The following is a 16,117-nucleotide window of genomic DNA, read 5'->3' as shown; positions in this document are numbered from 1 at the left end:
ATTATGACTAATAGACAGTAATATGTAATAACAGTAAGGAGAAATTCAGAAGGCTGCCAGTAGTTGGCACCACGATCAGCAAAACATTGGTAACCACTACCACTCTTCACCTGTCTAGAATTTAGTCTAAGTATAAGGTTAATTCTGCCCTAAATGCCTGGCATGATCCTGGCTTTCTTTGCTCTAGTCATATGTAAACACACATTGGAACCTTTGCAAAGAAATAAATATTTAAGGAACCTCTCTTGAGGGGGGAATTACGCAACATGAAATTGCGTTCGTATCCAGAAGCAAAAAATCGACTGAACGAGTGTCCTGAAAAGTTTGCATTGTGGGGCATTCGTAAGCAGGGGTTCCTCTGTATGCACATTTTTTCATACCCATACATCTGCCACCTGCCAGTATTTTAAAAGTTTATTATACATTTCCTTCGACAATTATATTAAAAAATAAATATATGTACTGTATGTTCTAAGTGGAGCAATGTCAAGCTAAGCATTTCCTCTGCATTTGAAGTGCTCAAGCACCTGTAAACATGTCTAACATAAGAAACTAGTGTACATACATATCTTACAAAAATAAAAGTGAATATGTAATTGTTGTTCATTCTCATGATGTATTATGTTACTACTTATGACTACAAATGCAACAGAAATAATAGTATTTCTTACCTTAAATTGTGGCTTGTTTTGTTGATAATTGTGAGATGAGAGGAGAGTTGTGCTGTGGCCTTATTGATAGGCTGAGGTGGATGGTAGAGGTTCTGGTACTGAAGTCGATGGTTGTACTGGAGTGTGCGTAATTCTGTATTGGATTTCTGGCCTGTTTTACCCTTAAGTATATTAAACAACCAATGGTAAGGCATCAACTGCTCTAGACACCATTTCAGAGCCCTGCTTCTAGATTTGTCGGGGTCCTCTTCAGTGAAAGTCTGTCATGCCATGTAAGTCAGTAAAACAGTAAGTCAGTGAGATGACATCCTGGGATATTCATTACACACTCTTATATTTACATCCATTTTTTTAATTGTGCAAACTAACGCTTCATTAAGGCTGTAGGCTCTCTTGTCTAATATCTCTTATTTTCTTTGTAACACCAAGACTTAGTGCCTAAACCTTTTCTTACCACTTTCAGCAATACACTTACGCAGATACAAGACATGGTGATTAAAAGTTCAAAACACAATTCACAAGAACAAGCTAGTTCCTAGGAGACAATTGTACTGGACACTCGTTCATGAAGGCAGGGATGGGGGTGGGTCTTCCCCACTGACACATTGGTCTTGCCCACATCCAGGCGGCAGCCTGAGTCTGGGAAATTTTCCCAAACATAAACGGAACCATGTTAAGTTAATTTTAACAAATGTTGTATAAAATTATGCTGCAATTTTTCAGTAGTGTAACAACCAAAACATGGCAAGTAAATCTGTATTATAATGGTCTAATGTAATTGTGTATCTCTCGCCTGTGTTCCAAGGAATACAAATCGAAGAACTTAAACTGTTGACAGTAATTTAGGTGTTTTATCGTACTTTTCTGCTAGATAGAATGAGCAATCTGAAGAGTGTAATCATGGAATTGTCATCCCTACTTTTGAAGGTTCTCATTATTCATCCTGTCATTTTTCTAGCAGATACACAAGTCTTAAACATTAAAAAAGAATTGGGAAAACGGTGATATCTTGGTGTCAATAGTTGTAAAACGTGTACAGTAGGGCACCACTTATATGGCAGGTTAGGTTCCAGGCTACCTCCGTAAAGCGGAAATCGCCGTAAAGTGGAACACCCTTTTTTCCCCCTTATAAATGCATACAAATACTTGATAACAAGTTTACACTAACATATATTAAGTTAGCAATAGAAGTAGGCATCAAAAAACAATAAAGTACAATACACACATAGTGCACTCATTAGGGTGAGATGAGTAGTATTTATTGTAAGAAATCAAGTGTGGTATGTATGGTAGTCAGCCGGGCTACCATATCAGGCCACCCCACCTACACATACTATTCTATGATATTTAAGCATCCCAGAGCGATAAAATGCATATACAGTTCACTCATTACTTACCTTAAAATATTTGTAGTCTTAATGTAGGGTCAGGGGTGAGTAAACGAGATAAAACGAATAAATGAGAGAATGAGTACATGAGAGAAGTCAGGCACAGAGTTATGCAAACAAACCAGGCGAACACAAGTTTTATAAACAAAGTGTACATGTCTGGTTTGTGTAAAAGTTCTCTACATGGATGTGGTAGAATAAATAAAGACCACCACTCCCATTCTCATGTAACACCATTTTTTGAAGAAATGACGCTGTGAGTGAAGGCAATGGAAATAAGTCACTGTCTGACTTTTGGGTTATCCTAGGTTCTCTACACATGTGCTGTTATGTATGATAATCTGTAACTGTATTTGTGTATACCTGAATAAACTTACATGCATGCATGCATGCATGCATGCATGAATACATACATACATACGAGGAATAATTTTCTACAGTTTCCCCCAGTAACGCATTTTCTCGTAGGTTAGATTAAAGTTATTCTTGCTGTCACTTGTACAAGTTATCTGGCTACGACATCTCATATTTGATTATTTATTCTATTGTGGGGTGTATTTATCATGTATGTTATGCATCATGTTTATTATATAATTTTGAAAAAATATCATAGATGGATTAATAAAAATGTGTGTATTAATGTAATATACGACATTTAATGAGACTCGGAGATTATTATTACCATTTCTAATATGGCATCACTTGTGCAAGCCATCTGCTACCACATCTCATATTTGTTTATTTATTCTACTGTAGGGTGTATTTATCATGTATGTTATGCATCATGTTTATTATATAATTTTGAAAAAATATCATAGATGGATTAATGAAAATGTGTATATTAACGTAATATACAACATTTAAACGAGACTGTGATTATTATTACTAATATGACGTCTCGAGACATAAGACATTGATTTTTATTGTGTACCTGCACACCAGCACAGTATGTAAGTTTATTAGGTACAGGTATACATAAGTATAATTATCAGTGAATATAAAATATGAAATAACTTTTAAAAACACTTGAAATTTTGGAGTTTCCAGACATAATGGAGAGACTTAGTGCTTACGGATCTCAAGGAGAATGTAAACAAACCAGGTTGGGCGCGGTGACCGTATTAGAAAGTCAGGTGGGGGGAGCTGTGTAGCGAGTTTTGGTCATAATTTGAAATGACCGTATTAGCAGAATGCCGTAAAGTGGGTCCCTACTGTATGGTTGTACCCTGAGTTTTGGCCATAATTCATTCCAGAAAGCTGTTTGAGTGCCATTACCGAACAACTTTGTTCCCACAAGGAATAATGTAAATTAGATTAGTCTGTTTCAGACCCCCAAAAATTCACTTAAGAGATCACTTAAAATAATACTTGCATAATTGTTCAAGTTGGGAGGTGGCCAAAACTCTGTATATGTTTTGGTAAAATTTTTCAATGTGGGGTTCATTTCACAGAAATTGTGTTGGAGCAAAGTTTAGTTCAGATAATTTTAACTGAAATCGTTGCCGGTCAATTAATTGAATGCATTTTAGCAGAGAGAAATGCAGAGCTCTAATTTTTCAAAGAAAAGTTGAATGTGTAAACCAGCACCTGTAAGGTGGTTGGATCTTGATACTGGTGAAGGGCTCTTGCTTCAGGAAAGTAGCCAGTTTCCCTTAGATAATCCATAATCCCTAGTTACCCTCTAATCTCGGGTGCTTCATGCCCCATGCTCTATTGTTCCTGTTATCAGTGTAAGTTCATATTGTATATAGAACTTATTTTAAAGATTTACTTGGGTTTGTCAGGTGAGGTCACATTTTTCATGTAACCAACAGCAGTGTTATCCAGGTAGAAAGTTCAATGACTAGCTAAATTATAGGAAGCTCTTATAAAGCTCTACCTAGTGCAGTTTTTTTTGTAGGTGTTGAAAAAAGTGCATTCAAAACTCAATTTACTTTACAGTTGCCTTTTGCAAAAAATTACACTATATACCCTAACTTTAAAAGCTTATTTAATCAATAGCTGTCCAACATTAGGTATATAGTAATATGGATTTAGGTTTAGGTTAGTGCGTGCCAATAATTTCTCTGAATTTGTGGGAGAATTCTTGTTGGTAGGGAAATGTTCTGACCAATCAACAACTTGAAAAGTAAAAGGACACAAGTGCAACTAATGTGACATTTATTGTGGCAACGTTTCACTCTCCAGGAGCTTTATCAACGAAATGTTGCCACAATAAATGTCACATTAGTTGCACTTGTGTCCTTTTACTTTACATATTGTCAGTAATTCTACCAACTTTATTACAACAACTTGAAAGTCTGAGATTACTATCATTCCAGCTTGAGGCCTAATGATTATTGTACAAATATAGCAAATCTAGCATTTGAAAATGGGTTGAATGTGTACAAGAATAGACATACTTGGGTGAGAGTTGGACCTGTATTACATGAACCTCTAGGCTTACTGCAGTGCCCCATTATTATATAAAATTGTAATGAAGTAGATGACTCCAAGGTTATACTGAAATTTGTTGGCAAGGCCTCATTTCTGGTCTTGATTACAGCTCTTGGAAAACAAGGTAATAGTAACATGCTGTATCTAGATTTTGTCTGTAAAGGTGAGCATTTAACTTGCTCTAAACTGAAAAAAAATCAAATCTGACTACTTCCAACATAGCTCCAACAGTCTTAAAGAATATAGGAAGCACTTGTGCAGTAAGTTAGTAAAACCTAACATTAAATTATCCCTGGTTACATCTTAATTTGTCAAAGTTGCCTGTAATCATGTGCTTTGTAAACAAAGAAGTGCAGTACTTCTCGTGAAGTGGGGTAAGAATAATAAGTGCAGATTTATTAAGAATTGTAACAAGTTGTTGGACACTATTAGTCCTGTACTGTACATAGTAATTTCCTCCTTTTGTAAATGAGCTTGCCCTTTAAAGTTTTTCCTATTATCAGCACCCTTTTTGTATGCTGTACTGAATGACCTTTGGGTCTAGCCTTTTTTATTAGTCTTTTATAGTGTTAATTCAGACAGCCCTAAGACAAAATCCCTCATTGGTTTAGAAAATAATGTAATAAACAGAAGTTGGATAAATGTAAAGGCAGAGGAACTAGGCTGCTGTTAAAAATGCTTTGTAAATATTGGTCCCTTCAGGTTTGAGAACTGTATCCCTTGAGGTCCTGCAAACTTGAGTCACAAGTAAAATATTGTAAAAAAAATTAGTTTTGCGAGACGAGGCATGTAATATTAATCCTTAATAATAATAATTATTATTATTTCTAAAAGTACATGCACAAGGTATACAGGCCTCGCTGATATCAATGATATAATACTCTATAGAAAGCTGCTTGTTATGCAGAGCATTTCAGGCAAGTTAGGTCAGTTATGTCCCGGGATGTGACTCGCACCAGTTGACTAACACACGTACCCATTTTTACTGATGGTTGAACATAGACAACCGGTGTAAGGAAGCACACCAAATGTTTCCACCCTTTCTGGGAATCTAACTTGGACCCTCAGCTTGTTAACCTATTCAGGGTCCAGAGGCCAGATTTCAAAGTATGCACCAGGGTCCAAGAATTTTCAAAAAATAATTGTTATTTTTTGTTGTGAAATGGTAGAGAATCTTTTTCTGAAGGTAATGAAACAAAAAGTACGAAATTTTATGGAAAATTGACAAAATTATGCTCTCGCTAATTTTGATGTCGGTGATGTTTACGCATTGGCGATTTTGCTGGCTTTCTCCCATTTTAGGCCAATTACATTATTTGTCGACCAAATTCTTAGCTATTTCACTAGTATTACTTCTATTCTATTGATTGAGCACAAGAAATCGCCAAGTCAACTGTTTCGACTACAAAATAGTGATTGGAAATTGGATATTTGGCCAATGTAATGCCAAGTTCAAAATATTCCAATTTCAGATTGGGGTCCAGAATGAACAGTGCAGGCATTCCTGGCACTAAACTAACATTTCCTCTGTTCATTAGCTACGTTTTCAGGCTTTACAAATGAATTCCATTCTGATTTTTTATTCACATAATGAATTTTTATTCAAACAAAAAAATAGAAGTTTTACTGTTATGCAATATTGTAATAATTGTATAAATAATATTACCACATTTGTGAACGTATATTAGACCAACCAGCTGGCATGTATTAGACGTGTGAGGTCATTTGTTTACTCTAGAACATCGGCAAAAATTTAACATTTCTGCTACTTTGAGCTCGGTTTAAAGCCATTTCCTGTACTAAAAGCAATTGAAATCATTTCTATTTCTGAATATATCTTCCATTCTATCAAATGAGACCAGGAAATCACAAATACAACTATAAAAAAACCACTGCAAAGTCAGTTTTAATAAAAAATTACGTTATTTTTTTTTTTTTTTTTTTTTTTTTTTTTTTTTTTTTTTTTTTTTTTTTTTTCTCTCTCTCTCTCTCTCTCTCTCTCCTCTCATTATGCACTTTGTGCTGTAGGATTTGCTTTGTGGTGCACACATACCACATCGATGTAGTCTCATATCTAGGCCCAAATTTACCACTCACAGCTTATCAGAGTGAGCTGAGCTCATGGCATACATCTACGGTTTGGACCCTCAACTCAAAGCCGTAGAACTACGGCACGGACCCTGAAAGGGTTAAGCAAGAGCTTTGCCACCGGGCCACAGTCCACTGTGGTTAACCCTGGTTAACCCTTTGTGTCGAGACCCCCACTGTTAAACTTTGTCTCAGGGTCGAAGAATTTAAAAAAAAAAAAGTGAAATGATACTTTCTGAGGGTAATGAAATCAACAGTACAAAATTTGATGGAAAACTTGCAGAATTATGATCTCAGTGGTCCTTGCAATATTTACATATGTGATTTCGTCCGCTTTGTGTTTTTGGCCAATTCCGTTGTTCCAGTCCACCAAACTCGGCTATTTTGATAGCGTTCCGTCTATTCTATTGATTGAGTAAAACTGCTAATTTACCCATTTCAACTATCCAATAGTGATCAGAAATCTGTAATTTGGCCAGTTGCATACAAAATTCAACAATTACCAATTTGGAAATAGGGTCCAGTCTAAACAATGTTGACATTCCTGGCACTAAATAAACATTTCCTCTATAACTTAGTCACGTCTCCAGGTCCCTCTTATATTATGTTTGCCTTCAGTTTTGAATTTTTACTCACAAAAAAAAAAAATAGAAAATTTACTGTTATGCAGACTACTGCATTATTATAATTGTATAAATATCAGTGCCTTTATAAATGTATATATGACTTGCCATTTGGGCGTTTATTGGACAAGTGACGTAATTTGTGTACTTTGGAATATTGGCAACAAATCAAACATTTTCACTGAGCTCAATTTCAAGCTACTTTCATTCCTGAAACTAATCAAAAACCATTTCTATTTCTGTAACATATCTTCCATTCTATCAATACTGCCATAAAAGCCATGTGAAAATACACGGCAGAGATGCCTTTTTTTTTCTCGTGCACTACGTACTGCAGGATTTTCTTTATATGGTGCACACTTACTGCATACACACATTATCAATGTTCAGATTTACAGTTCACAGCTTGTCTGAGTGAGCTAAGTTCATGGTGTAATACTACGTGATCAACACTGGCTTCAAAGCAGATATACAATGGCACCGACACTGAAAGGGTTAATATTGGTATTTGTAAGAATGGCCAGAATAAAGATTTCGGCTGGACAGTCATCAAGTATAATTTGAATAAAGCCTTTTGGCTAAGTTTACACTTCAAAGGATCCTGTAGTAAGCCTGAAAAGAGGGGTACCAAGATAAAAATTTAGTCTAATTCAAATTATTTTCAGGTTGTTCAACAGGAAAATTGATTATCAAAGCTTGCAAATAAGGAAGCTCACAGATATGCAGTGACAGCTATTCTGTTTTTCCTCAGTATTAAAATACTTTGTTGTACTTTTATGGATGCAGGCACTCCTTTTAACTTGGTATGATTATGTATTTTTTTTTTTTTCAGCTTGCCTGTGTGGGTGGGTGCACGCGTATGTGTGTGTGTGTGTGTGTGCGCGCGTGCACAGCAGGGTTAGAAGTTTATTCCATTGCATTAGCTGACTTTGGTACCAGCTCTTTATCACATTGTAGTATTATACTCTTTCTTCCTGAATGGAAAGGTTTGTGTGAATGTATTAACAGATGTTTGGGTTGAAGGTGTGTGTGTGTGTGTGTGTGTGTGTGTGTGTGTGTGTGTGTGTGTGTGTGTGTGTGTGTGTGTGTGTGTGTGTGTGTGTGTGTGTGTGTGTGTGTGTGACAGTGAGTGAGTGATTGTGGTTAAATCCATTTTTCAATTTTTATGTTATTCTCCCTTCCCTTTCCTCCTCAGTAGAAATTGTGAATTTGCATTAGCAAGAATTTATAGCTCAAATAAGAGATGTTTCTCAAGTGATGTTCCTAGTTTCCATTGAAAGGAATGTGTAAAGTTGTGTAACCCCCCCCCCCCCCCATCCTCCTTCCCACTGTTTTTGGTTAAGGAAAAAATAGTCATCTAAATTGAGCATGTGAAGAAAAAAAAATCTATTTCCCTACTCTATAGTCAGAGCTTTCTTGAGTGTAAATGGTTTTACCCTTAAATCCTGTACAGTTTTGAATTTCCAAATCTAGCGAGATTAATGTAGCCTTTAATATTAAAAGAACGTGCCATGCAATCTTGTAATCCACCTCGTAAGAGTTTCTGCAATCTTCAGACATCTTTTGATTACTATTGTCATAGAACATTAAAGTAAAATAATGTAATCTACCTATACATAAGTTATTGTAGATGTTAAAAAGCCTTTTAATTGCAAGGTTTTCTTTACCAGTTTATAATAGTGGGACCGGGGCCGACCAAGTTCTGTCGCTGTCTGGCCAATCATATGGTTAGTGCTACCATTATATTTTTGTATTTTTACTCACAGAAATGAGTTCAGTGTTTTATAATTACATTATTTTATAGGCATTAGCCAAAATTCATGTGTATTTTGACAAATTGACAATAATATTTATAGTGCAATACATTTTAAAAGTTTTTTTTAAATACAATACCCTATTCAAAATTGTTACTTGAATATTTCAGAGGAGTATGTCTAATTTAACGCATTTAATTGAATAATGTAGGATGAGTGGGTGAAAGGTATTTGGTACTATACTCATTGTCATTGAAAGAAGAAAAATATTAGTGACATGATTAGGATCTTTTTGAGGGTCAGGATTCCTGGGACTTAATTAACCCTTTGACTGTTGCGGCCATATATATACGTCTTATGGGGTACCGTGTTTGACGTATATATACTCATAAATTCTAGCGGCTTCAAATCAAGCAGGAGAAAGCTGGTAGGCCCACGTGTGAGAGAATGGGTCTGTGTGGTCAGTGTGCACCATATAAAAAAAATCCTGGAGCACGCAGTGCATAATGAGAGAGAAAAAACTCTGACCTGGTTTTTTTTTTTTTTTTTTTAATTAAAATGCCGAATTTGTGGTCTATTTTCGTATAGTATTTATGGTTGTGTTCTCGTTTTCTTGGTCTCATTTGATAGAATGGAAAACATATTATAGAAATAGAGGTGATTTTGATTGATTTTACTATAAAAAGAACCTAGAAATGGAGCTCAAAGTAGGGGAAATGTTTGATTTTTGCCAATGTTCAAAAGTAAACAAATGATGCCATTGTCCAATAAATGTCCAACTAGCCATTCTAATATGCAGTCATGAATGGGTTGATGTTATTTATACAATTATTACAGTATTGCAGTAGTCTGCATAATAGTAAGTCTTCTATTTTTTGTTTGAATAAAAATTCAAAATGAAAGCAAGAGTAATATCAGAGGGGCCTGGAGACATGACTGTTGAGCAAAGAAAATGTTATTTTAGAGCCAGGAATGTCTGCATTGTTCATTCTGGACCTTATTTTGAAATTGTCATATTTTTTAGTTTTTGTGAAATTGGCCAAATTGCAAATTTCTGACCACATTATTAGGTAGTTGAAGTCGGTAAATGGGCAGTTTCTTGTACTCAATCGATAGAAAAATTGAGTTCTAAAGAAATAGCTATGAGTTTGGGCGACTGGAACAATGGAATTACCCAAAAATAGGGCTCAAAGTGGGCGAAATTGTCGATTTGTAAACAGCGCCGAGGTCGCTAACTTCGCGAGAGCATAATTCCGTCAGTTTTCCATCAATTTTCGTTTTTTTGGTGTCATTACAATCGGGAAAAGATTCTCTATCATTTCATAAGAAAAATAATTTTTTTTTTTTTAATTTTTGCGACACCAGGAGATGCCTCAGGATTGGGGGTTGCGACAGTCAAAGGGTTAAAACCTAGAATACAGCAATGTAAACTTCAAAAGATTGTGCAGGAACTCTATGGCTTACAGTCTGTGGATTCCAGGATTATGCATTACAGCACCAGTGATGGAAAGAAGCTTAAGCTTTAGGCATTGGTATTTAATGAGATATACCTGAAATATATTAATTAAAAAAATACTTGAAAATGCAGTACTCTTCAGACTGTTATAAGTTTTAAAGTTAGGAAAGTGATTCTTAAGGCTTTTAAATTCTCATCTTTTATGCATACTAGTTTTGTCCCCAGTGTGCTTGTCATATACCTGTACTTTGGTGTGGAATGATAAAGCAGACATATTTAACATTCAGTTACTTTAGTTTTATGAGTGTTTAAACATGCTTGAAAGTTATTTTCTCAAATTTAATTGAATGGGTTCTTGACTGTTAAGTACTGTATTTCTTTGAGGGTGAGTGCTTGAAACATGAAAGTTATGCATGTCTGTATTTTGGTGCTTGTCAGCTTAGGTCAATCACTAATTGTCAGAATAAAAGAATGACAACAGCATGTGAAAGTGGATGAAAGATAACCTAAAAGAAATAAGGGTTAAAAATGAAATGCCTTCTTGTAATTAGTAATCTTGCTTGGTAAGAGCGTAACTATTCAGATAATGCCTTAGTCATGCTACCAGTTTGCTGTAGATAATAGACTGGGTCAGTCTTACATGTGGAAAAGCTTCGGAGCTCTTATTACTGGCAATTATGGCTGGGTGATTTGGTTGTTAGTTAAAATTACCTAATGTCCTATAAAGGAAAGCTTCATTAAGCCAAAAAAATTACAATGAAGGTGAAATTTTCTTAGCTGAATGGCCAGTGTGAAATAGTTTTCTACACTAAAACAGACATTTTCTAGCATTTAATAACTTGTATTTGGCATTTCAGAGCCTTTTCATTTTTTTTTCTCAGAAAAGATTGTTGACACGTGTTGATGTGTAGTGTTTAATATAGTGAAACCTTGATTTAAGACTAGTAATGGGGAGGGGAGATGATTTAACTTTACTACAGTCTGGTAAATTTCCTATTTTACCTAGTTTACCCAAATTTAATAAGAACAATCATTGTGAACATTCTTGCTTTTCCACGGTATACATTACTTCTTAATCATTACCTTTGGGGAAGGTATCTTAGCTTTTGCATTAAAATTTTAGATACTGTATTTTAAGCTAGGTGCAGGTTTCTGCTTTTTAAGTAAAGAAGTAGCTTTTATATATGTATAACATTGTGTGACATGGTTTACCAATAAGGTTTTTTTCCTCCATTTGTCAGAAAACAAACGCAAATCTGATGACCATCTGGAGAGTTCCATGTCGAAAACGAAGAGAATGGAAAGCAAACAGCGATGCTCAGATTTGATTGTCTTGGGTCTTCCTTGGAAGACAACTGAAAAGGAACTACGCGAGTACTTTGAGCCATTTGGAGAAGTTCTTATGGCACAGGTGGGTTAATTGATTTGGCTTTATGTAGATCCTTATTTTGCCTTAGTTTAATTTAGTTTATTTTTCTTGTTATTTTTGTGGTAATTGTTTGTGCATTTGCAGGTTAAGAAAGACCCAAAGACCAGTCAAAGCAAAGGATTTGGGTTCATCAGATTTGGTAATTACGAGACGCAAGTAAGAGTTTTGTCACAGCGTCACATGATTGATGGTCGTCTCTGTGATGTCAAGATCCCAAATTCAAAGGTAGTTCTTCGTTAACTTTATTTTTTAATGTCTGTTAAAATAGTACAAATGTCTGTAAATTTCCAGAATATTTTATAATTTATCTGAAAATTACGTAAATTACAATGTAATTCTTAACATGATCTGATCCATATTATTCTTACATATTCCAGCAGGAAGGACAAATTCAGCAGGTGAACAGCAAAGTGTTCATTGGCCGTTGCACTGAAGACATTAGCGCTGATGATCTGCGAGAATACTTCAGCAAGTTTGGTGAGGTCACCGATGTTTTCATTCCTAAGCCATTCAGGGCTTTTGCCTTTGTTACGTTCTTAGATCCTGATGTAGCTCAGTCTCTCTGTGGTGAGGATCATATAGTGAAAGGCACATCTGTTCATGTGTCAAATGCTGCACCCAAGAGTGACCCCAACCGTGGACCTTTTGGGCGTGGTGGACGCATGGGTGATGGGCGAGGGTATGGTCAGGGTGGCTATGGGCAGGGTGGCTATGGACAGGGAATGAATAATGGTGGTAATTGGAATCAAGGTGGGAACAGGGAAATGCCAAACTTGGCAGCCTTGGGTACTTCTTTAGGTCTTGGAGGATCAGGACAGGGAGGGCAAGGTGGGGGACAAAATGTTAACCCACTTAATATGGGGGCACTGACCATGCCCATGCTTGCTGCTCTTAGCCAGGCCAGCTGGGGTCTCCTCGGTAACCTGCAGCAGCAGAACCAAGATGGCTCCCAAGCACCGGGTGGCTACAACCAGGGAGGGCAGGCCAGTCAAGGAGGACCTACTAGCAATCCTCCTCCAGTTAATCAAGGGGGAGGGGGTCATGGCAGTTGGGGAACTGGTAGCTCAGGTGGAGGCTGGGGAGATGGTAGTCAGCAGGGTGGGTCTTGGGGCCCTTCTCAGAGCAGGAAGGAGTACAATAGGTATGATATGTAAGAATGTTGTGGCAGACCTGGGTGGGTGAAGAGTGGATGAGACATCAGGCCATGACGAGTAGAATGATTTGGTAAGACAGTTTACATCAACTGAGTGTCTGCTGTAAAGTAAATTCTTTAATACCTGCCTGCAAAGGCAGAGGGGGTGGCTCAGGGGTGTTAGTGTGTGTGGGTCAAGTCAACACTCCCTCTTCCCTTGTCTGAAGCATGCTCTAGTTTTAGGAAAGTATTCACTTTAATTATAATGAATAATATTCACGCTTAGTGTGTATCGTTTGGTGTGATCACGTATGGGTGGGTGCTGGGGCCCAAGTACTTGGCCCTGAATGTTGTAGCAGTGTTTGATCACATGGTATGATTGTAAGGGCACTCCTCTCTTGCTGCGTGTAGCCTCCCGGGGCATGGGTGGTGGCAACCTTGCCAGAAGGAAAGTGACCAACCGTGTGACAGCTATATTGTACTGAGAGTGGTATGGACGTGTGGATGGCAGAGCTTGCCAATGCCAGGGCCGTGCAAAACAGTCGGTTCAATGGGTGTGTAAGTCTCAGTTGCGCGAGAGAGAGGCCCTCTAGACCTTTCAGAGATGAGTAATGGTATCCAGTAACGTAGGTTCACTGGATTTATTGCACTTCTTTGATGGGTGGAGAGGATCTGAGGCAATCAGTACCATGAGCCTGGCTCCATACCGTTCTCATGAAACGCTGTTATTATATTAATGTTACAGTTGACAATTGATTTCCAACCTGCTTCACAACACCATTGTAATCTAAGGTCACACTTTATTGCTTACCCCATAGCTTAGCTGTTCGCCTTTTGTGAACAGTGTGGAACCAGGAGTCTTGTATATAGTGTGCGTTTGTTTAAAAGATTGAGACTGTTAGCAGTTCCTTTCATCAGAAGTTACTCATGGATCATTTTCCCCACATACATTCAGGGAGAAGTTCTGTGTTTAATGGATAAAAGTTTGGAATTGCTGATAATTTCACAAGTTATCATGTTTCTCACTCTAATCAGACTCAATATTTGCCAGTGTGAGGTGTGACCGAGGAAGCCCTGAGTGTGTAGACTAGGAAGGCCAAGCTATGAGTGTGTGACAATGCAATATATTAATATATTTTGAAAGTCTATATGAGCATTGGCCTCTATTTTAATACTTTGTGTGCATCTCTTTAAAAAGAAAAAGTGCACGAGTCTCATTGGCCTTGTGTAGACTCTGCCCCTTATTCCCTGCTCAACACATCTTGCTTAGCATTCTGTCAATGAGCACTGCCCAAATTTAATATTAGGAGAGTAATCTCATGGCCTAAATTTTTACTGGAATTTTGTGTTGAAAGTTTAATTATGCTGCAGATGTTTTTTGTTTGAAACTGAAATAAGAATTGCAAAAGTTTGTCAGTTTCAAACTGTGAATCTGTTCACGGCAATAAATCTGCTTCACTTAAATAGATTTATATACATATACTGGGAAGGGGCAACTACTACCTTGACCTCACCTGACCCCCCTCTTGGTGTTGCCAAGGTCACTGACCTGGGAATCACAGTACAAAGTCTGTGTGTTGAGCATGGTGGTAAGAAGTGCTGGTCGGTTGGAAGCAGGAAGGCAGTCATCATCATATTAGACTCGAGCATCAAATCTTAATGCTTTGACTGTGGTCATCGTTTAAAGTGGCATTTATTTTAGTTACATAAGATTGTCTGGCAGGTTTGAATCTCGATTCTACAATGTTTGACAGTTTGTTTAAACATCTTTATATTTTCTGCATAGTTCTAGATTATATTGGAATTGCATTGATATTCCACATCCTTCCTGCTCTCCTCTGGCACGCTATGAAAGAAGGTATGATAGAGCCACGTACGATTAACAAGCAGGCCTTGTGTTTACCACAGGATCTTTCTCAGTCATAAGTGAAAGAATATTAAGTTTGAGTTTTTTTGCATGAGTGTATTTCAGTACGGTTGATAAAGAGTAGTTTCGCTAACTACAAACATGATAATGTTCTTATTTCTTTTCATTCATTTCACCCAAGATTTTATTCACATTATTCTTAGAATTTTTCACCCATATACGAGGTGTACACGTACTAAATACGGGCTCTTTATGAAAAGTGTGCGCTGTGAGTTTTTAATTTTAAAAATACTTAGGAGGGTACAAAAGTGTATGTCCTGCTGTAAGGTGACTAGAGTTGTGTGAAAAAAAAAAAGCCTTCCTTGAATAGGGCATGGAGCTTTCTTTATAGCTATATTAGTGTGAACGAAATTTGTAGACCTCCATGTTTTTTTTTTTTTTTTTTTTTTTTTTTTCCCAGGAATGGCATACTAGTGTAATTTCATTGAAGTGTCATCATTAACTTGTAACAAAATATTTTGAAGGGGGATGTCACACAGCAGACTAATGGATGGGAAGGACCCAGTAGTTAGTGCTAGGGCCTAGTGAAGATTGAAAGTACAGTATGACTTAACATCTGCATGTATTCATGATGGAATGTTTCCGGTACATGGAATTTTTAAGTGATGAAATTTGGACAAAATGTATGAATTATGAAATCTGGCCAGGAATGGTTTCTGTGAGCCAATGTTGTAAAGTTGTTTTAGTGAATGTTGCAAGACAGGAGTGAGTTGCCATAAATAGGATGGAATGTGAAAAGTCAAAAAGGCCCTGAGGATTGTATCAGGTAGGCCCACTTGAGATTAAAATGGACCCTCTTGAAGCAAGTGCTCTCAGGCTGCTTGAAATGCAAGAACTTTGTGTGCTTTCTACTGTTGTCCTTTCGGGCGTGATTGTGAATGTTTGTATTGCTAGAGTGCTCTGTCTTAATAAACGATTCACAGCCAGATGGCCTTTAGTTTTCTTATACCTTATTTTTGTCCTATTGTGAAAGACTTGGTTTCGGTTAGAAAGTGCCAACAATTGTGTGTTAATGTTGAAACTAGAACCACTCCGTAGTATCATCCAAAATTATAAAGGTTGTGCTGTTTAATTTTTAATTATAGGCTTGTTTGGGTGTCTACTAAAATTTTCATAATTATAAAAATTAGTGCTGTTGTTATAGCAGTCCCATTGAAAAGTGTTAAATCGTATGGAATTTAAAAAGTCCAGCTATCACAAGCAACTGGACTTC

General features: G+C 36.8%; 1 protein-coding gene across 4 annotated transcripts in view; it reads left to right on the top strand.

Moving 5' to 3' along the window:
* TBPH (TAR DNA-binding protein-43 homolog) overlaps positions 1-15,832 on the top strand; it is a 29,333-nt gene extending 13,501 nt beyond the window's left edge. Inside the window, exons 2-5 of one of the 4 annotated variants that reach the window (XM_053771109.2) lie at positions 8,877-8,933; positions 11,658-11,827; positions 11,930-12,070; positions 12,226-15,832. In XM_053771109.2, the coding sequence (XP_053627084.1) occupies positions 8,877-8,933; positions 11,658-11,827; positions 11,930-12,070; positions 12,226-12,999 (1,142 nt within the window). In that variant the 3' untranslated portion in view covers positions 13,000-15,832. Of the gene's footprint in view, positions 1-8,876; positions 8,934-11,657; positions 11,828-11,929; positions 12,071-12,222 lie in introns of all 4 variants that reach the window. The other 3 variants (XM_053771033.2, XM_053771271.2, XM_053771188.2) reach the window with 3 other exon arrangements.
* Positions 15,833-16,117: the final 285 nt, after the last annotated feature.

The sequence above is a fragment of the Cherax quadricarinatus genome, chromosome 2 (genome assembly GCF_038502225.1).
Source record: "Cherax quadricarinatus isolate ZL_2023a chromosome 2, ASM3850222v1, whole genome shotgun sequence".
NCBI classification, from domain to species: Eukaryota; Metazoa; Arthropoda; class Malacostraca; order Decapoda; family Parastacidae; genus Cherax; species Cherax quadricarinatus.
Note: the sequence above shows the minus strand (reverse complement) of the source record. Positions and strands in the feature narration are given on the sequence as shown.